This window comes from Aedes aegypti, chromosome 2, assembly GCF_002204515.2.
Source record: "Aedes aegypti strain LVP_AGWG chromosome 2, AaegL5.0 Primary Assembly, whole genome shotgun sequence".
In the NCBI taxonomy this organism is placed as follows: domain Eukaryota; kingdom Metazoa; phylum Arthropoda; class Insecta; order Diptera; family Culicidae; genus Aedes; species Aedes aegypti.
In genome coordinates this window covers 447,483,561-447,489,605 of record NC_035108.1, presented here as the reverse complement: position 1 = coordinate 447,489,605, position 6,045 = coordinate 447,483,561, and the positions used below count along the sequence as shown (strand labels likewise).

The 6,045-nt window shown below is 39.6% G+C and overlaps 1 protein-coding gene across 1 annotated transcript; it reads left to right on the top strand.

The window, feature by feature from the left end:
- The first annotated feature begins 374 nt into the window (after positions 1 to 374).
- LOC5569823 (cytochrome P450 9b2) lies at positions 375 to 2,367 on the top strand. The gene is given in 3 exon segments (XM_001652993.3): positions 375 to 1,169; positions 1,226 to 2,150; positions 2,152 to 2,367. Coding segments are annotated over 3 exon segments (1,602 nt in total). The 5' UTR covers positions 375 to 624; the 3' UTR covers positions 2,284 to 2,367.
- Positions 2,368 to 6,045: the final 3,678 nt, after the last annotated feature.

The following is a 6,045-nucleotide window of genomic DNA, read 5'->3' as shown; positions in this document are numbered from 1 at the left end:
CATGACGCAAGATAATCGTAAGTAAAAAACACTGAATGATCGATGCGCCCGTAGATTGACGCATACGAATCTGAACGGGAAAGCTTCAGGAATTTATGTGGAAAAATTAAGGAATCGCTGTTGTCGGTTGACGAATTAGCCCATAAGGCAAAACGAAGGAATTTAATGTGTAGCACACACGAAGTTTGCAAGAAAATCATAGCAAATCGATTTGGACGTTCATAAATCGATCCATAATTTTAATCACACAGATCGAACATGTGGATTTTTCCAGAGTGGTGTTGAGGAGTATTATCAAACCAGTTGGCGAATTCCGGCGCGTATTGTCTGCGAAGTAAAGAAAATTTTCTTGTTGGTGAATAATGGAAGAAAATTTCTTCTCTTCGAAGAAATTGTTTGCCAGAATTCACCTACTGTTCTTAACCAATCGCCACTGGCACAACCGACACAAGCTCCTACTATTTCTGGACAGCTTTGAATTTAGCTACCGACACAATACGAGTTAAACTTTTAGGTACAATAACTCGGACCAATATTTTTTACCGACAATGAGGTAAGAAATCAAATAGTGCCAGTTCACTTCGCGTTTTCAATCACATCGTTTGTGGTTTTATTCTTTCTAAAATGGAAACCTTGGTATGGATTGCTTTGGTGCTTCTCATAATAATATTTTTAATTTATCGTTGGAGCATCGCCTGCTACGATTATTTCGAAAAGCGAAACATTCTGTACGTTAAACCTTACCCATTTTTCGGAGGACTATGGCCGGTTTTCTGCAGAAAGCTTCATCCAACGGACGCCACCATCATGGGGTACAACATGTTTCCGGAGCGTCGCTGTTCCGGGCTATTCACATTCCGCAATCCGGCCTACCTTATTCACGATCCCACGTTGGCAAAGCAGATAATGGTAAAGGATTTCGATCACTTCACCGATCATATGAACACGATTTCGGCCGATGTTGATCCGATTCTAGGGCGGGCTTTGTTCTTCATGGGTGGTTCACGGTGGCGCCACGGAAGAGCTGGCCTGAGTCCGGCATTCACGGGTAGCAAGATGAGAAACATGTTTGTGCTGCTTTCGAAGCACGTGGACGAAGCAATGCGACGCTTGGTGGAAGATGCTGGTGAAGGAGCTTTGGAAGTGGAGATACGCGAACTTTTCCAAAAGTGGGTGATTGTGTTTTTTTGATTTTGATACAAGTTAACAACATTGTATTTTTCAGACTTGGTAACGATATAACGACATCGATTTCGTTTGGGGTGGAAGTAGACTCGGTTCATAATCCAGGAAACACATTCCTCGAGATGGGAAAACTTTTGATTGCTACAAGTGCATTTCAAGGATTCAAGTACCTTCTCTCCTTAGTTGTTCCGGAAAGCGTTTTCAAGTTTTTTGGGGTACGATTCTTCCCAAAGGAAGCAGCTGACTTCTACTTGGACATCGTTACGGAAACCATAAGTCACCGTGAGAAGAACAAAATTGTTAGACCGGATTTCATTCAATTGTTCGTACAAGCCCGCAAAAACGAGCTCAAGAAAGATAACACGGATGATAATTTCAAAAGTGCTGGGTTCACAACCGTTGATGAGTACATTGAGTCATCCACGGAAAATGGACAATACACTGATCTGGACATCGCAGCAGTCGCTTTATCATTTTTCTTTGGAGGAATCGAGACAACGACTACTGCGATATGTTTTGCGGTCTATGAAATTGTTCTGAATGCAACGATAAAAGAGAAACTTCAAACCGAAATCGATTCCGTCAAAGAAGGTCTTGAGGGAAGACCATTGTCTTATGAAATTCTCCAACAAATGAAATACCTTGACATGGTCGTATCGGAGGCCTTACGTCGCTGGCCACCCGTAGGAGTCACCAACCGAGCTTGCGTCAAAACTTATGCGTTCGAAGAAAATGATGGGACAACGGTTACGATAGAGGAAGGACAAGTGGTTCACATTCCAGTACAATCATTTCACCGGGATTCGAATTATTTCCCCGATCCTTTACGTTTCGATCCGGAACGATTCTCGGATGAAAATAAGCATGTAATCAATCAGGACGCTTTTCTTCCTTTCGGTAGTGGACCCCGGAACTGCGTCGGATCTAGACTGGCGCTGATGCAAGCCAAATGCATACTGTACTATTTTTTTTGCACACTTTTCGATGGACTTTTCCAACAAAACGGACCTACCGATCAAACTCAAGACTATGTCTCTCTCCTACGAAGCGCAGAATGGTTTGTGGTTTCGTTTGACGCCGAACATGGAAAAGTCGTGAAGTATAAGAAATAACCTTTGCATAATTGTTTTATGTGTTGATCATTACCTCATATGAAAAATAATCGAATAAAGATGTGACTCATCCAGTATATATAATGTTCTCGACATTTGAACAAAAGAAATCACCCAATTAGAATAAATAGATAAGGGACTTGTAAAACGGCGAAAAAAAACATAGCAACCCACATGAACAAGCCTCCAGCTACATACCGCGCATAAGCAGGGCTGGTAGCGAAAAGTGGTGCCACGATCAGTTTTTTACCTTTTCGGTTGTCGTGAATTCGAGTAGTCGCGCGTTGTACTTTGTACAACAGCGTTGGTTTTTCATGTTCAACATGAAATACCTCACGATCTGAGACGAGACTCGCGGAGTCGGTCTTCTTTTTCTGCGATTGCTGAGTTTTTTTCTTATTCCACTCAGTGTGTACATCAATCTTGCGCAAGCCGTTCAAGCTTTCACGTGACCAACAGCATTTTGAGTGAAATTTCATACCGGGAAACGTAGCAGACATTATAAATAACTAGTCTTATGTTTAGATTTATCAGCATCTTTGGATAAACTGCTCCGCTGACTGAGCTTTTTGATAATAGTTTATTTTGAATACAATACTTTTCACTTTTTCAGCCATAAAAACGATGGGCTGCATTTGACGTTTCGTGACAGCGGAATCTGAGCTGCATATGACGTTAATATTTTTCCTCTTCGCGAGTCTCTCTCAGCTCACGATCTAGAAAAACCATCTTCCAAATCAAAGGTTGACATGCGGTGATAATTGAGTTTTGGAATTCCGCCAGCAGGCGGCGCTAGAGTGCATGAATGTTTTGTTTTCATTTCATTTCATTTTTATTTTCCATAAACATAAGACATAGTCTTTTCTGTTAAGCGTAGATTAATAGTATGAGATGACACATTAAAAAAAAACTTTCTACGAAAATTAATATCTATTCATGATTAAAGAATTGTAAATATGTTTTCTTAAACCCTAAGGATGAATTCGTATTTTGAATATGCGATGATAAATTATTCCATAAAGATATACCTCTAACTAGGAGTGAACTGGCATAGTGAGAAGTTTTTACGCGCGTTATAACAATTTTGTTACCTCGTACGCTTCTCAAAGGAATCAATTTTGAGAATAAATAACTAGGAGATTGAGTTCGTATTATGTTATGTAACAATAAAACAGATCTAACTGAAGGAAATTTGTTAAAAGGGTAACCGATCAAAGCATTCTGTAGCGGAGTAACATGCGAGTAGCGATTTAGATTGTAGACAAATCGAATGCAGCAATTAAGTGCAACTTTCAATCGATCCATTGTAGTTCTGGATGCCTGAGTTATAATAAAGTCGCAAGTTATGAAATGTGAGAGTATTAAGCTTTTGAACAATCGAAGTTTCGTAGCCGAACTCAAAAAATATGCGTTTGATTTATGAGTACGTAAAACAGCATAAACTTTCCCACACTGGTGTAGAATGAAACTATCCCATTCGAAATTTTGTTGAACGATGATTCCCAGACTCGTTACAACATCAGAGTACAAAATTCGATTACCATTCTATTTCTGGTTTTTCCACCATCCTTTTAACCTTCGGGCTGTCGCGCTGTTGTACTTTGTACAACAGTTGTGATTTATATTCAATCATTTTGCAACAAAGATATCTATCGACACTAAATCAAAATGTATTCCTCAAGAATCTTCTTAAGAACAATACTCGACAGTTTTTATCTACAGTATGGCCCTTTATAATACGGTAAAATCAACAAATGTACATGAAAGTCGCATAATAATGAACGCACTATGTACGGTTCGAGGAAACCAAAGTTTTAAATCGTCATATCTTAAAATCCTGATAATACAGAAACTTGGGGTTTTTATTAAAGTTGTTCTGGAGGTGAAGCGCTATCTGATGATACCTCATTTAATTCGGAATTTGACCGCTAGGTGGCACTAGTGGGTATGGAAGTTTTACTTTTGTTTTGCAAATATTTCAGGATCCTGACCATTCAGAAGGATGGCGTCTTCGGCAAAGTTGTTCAGTAAGTTAAGGACTATCATTGTTCGAGCTAGTTGATTCAAAATTTTGCCACTAGGCGGCGCTAGTGAGCATGAAACTTTTGTTTGCGGATATCTCAGGAGCCTGACCACTTAGAAAGATAGTGTCTTCCGCAAAGTAGTTCAGTAGCTCAAGGGCTACCATTATTTGAGCCAAGAAGTAGGCAATTTTGCCAACAGGCAGCGCTAGTGAGCATGAAATTTTTGTTTTGCATATTCTGCAGGATCTCGACCTTTTAGACAGGCACCTTCAGCAAAGTTGTTCGGAAGCTCAGGGACTATCATTATTTTGCAAAATCTCGAACTTTAAGAATTACACATAGAAAGAATTAGAGCAACTGAATAACTCTGCCGAAGACACCAGCTTTCTAAGTGATCAGGCTCCTGAGATATATACGAAACAAATGTTTTATGCTCACTAGCACCGCCTAGTAGCAAAATTTTGAATCAACTAGCTCAAACAATAATAGTTCTTGAGTTACCGAACAACTTTGCGGAAGCAGTTATCTTTCTAAGTGGTCAGGATCATGAGATCTGAGAAACAAAAGTTTCATGCTCACTAGCGCCGCCTAGTGGCAAAATCCCGAATTTCTTGGCTATTATAATAATAGCCCTTAAGCTGCTGAACAATTTTGCCGAAGACGTCACCTTTCTAAGTGGTCAGACTCCTGGGATATTCGTAAAATCAAGGGTGTTGTACAAAGTACAACGCGCGACTACTCGCGTTACAAAAATTCGCGCGACGACCGAAAGGTTAAAACGGCTGATGTAACAAGCCTGAGTTTTACGTGCATTTAGAATTAAATGGTTCTCCACAGCCCAATCCAAAATTCTTTGCAAATGATTGTTTATCAATTCTGCAGCAGCGTCAGTAGTAAGCCCTGAGCAATTAAAGTACACTTGTACGTCGTCTGCACAAAAGTGGACATTACAGCCTGCTAACCTTATTGGGAGATCGTTGATATATAACGTGAATAATATCGGCCCAAGTACTGAGCCCTGTGGTACACCTGAAGTAATAGGCAAACATTCTGAAAACTGATTATTCACGAACACAGACTGCGATCTATTCGTCAGATACGAACGAACGAGACTTACAGCATCAAAGTCGAACCCAAACTGACTCTCTAACTTGAGACACAGAGTCTCATGGCAAATTGAGTCGAATGCTTTTGAAAAATCTAGCAGCAGAAGTACTACTGAGCCGCCACTATCTAGGACAAAGCCCATGTCGTCACATACTTTAATCATGGCTGTTTTTGGACTATGCCCTATACGATAACCAGATTGTGAGGAAGAGAGTAAATTACTATTCGAGATATAGGTGACTATTTGGTTCTTAACCAACTTTTCGAATATTTTTGAAATGGCACTCAATATGCTGATGGATCGGAGGTTATCCAAAGAATTGCTATTAGATTTTTTATTTATCGGCACGATTTTTGAAATTTTCCACGCATTAGGGTAGACCCCCAGTTTAATTATGCTGTTGAAAATATGGTGCATTGGCTTCAACAAGAGAAGTAAAATAGACTTCACAAATTTTATTGGGATTCCGTCTAAACCGACTGCATTAGACTTGATTTCATAAGTTGCATTTATTATTTGACTCAATTCAATAGCACTAAAAGTATAAATGAATTAACCAAAGACGGATTATTCGCAACAACATCGTTGCTGATGCTGTAGCAATTAGAAAAATAAA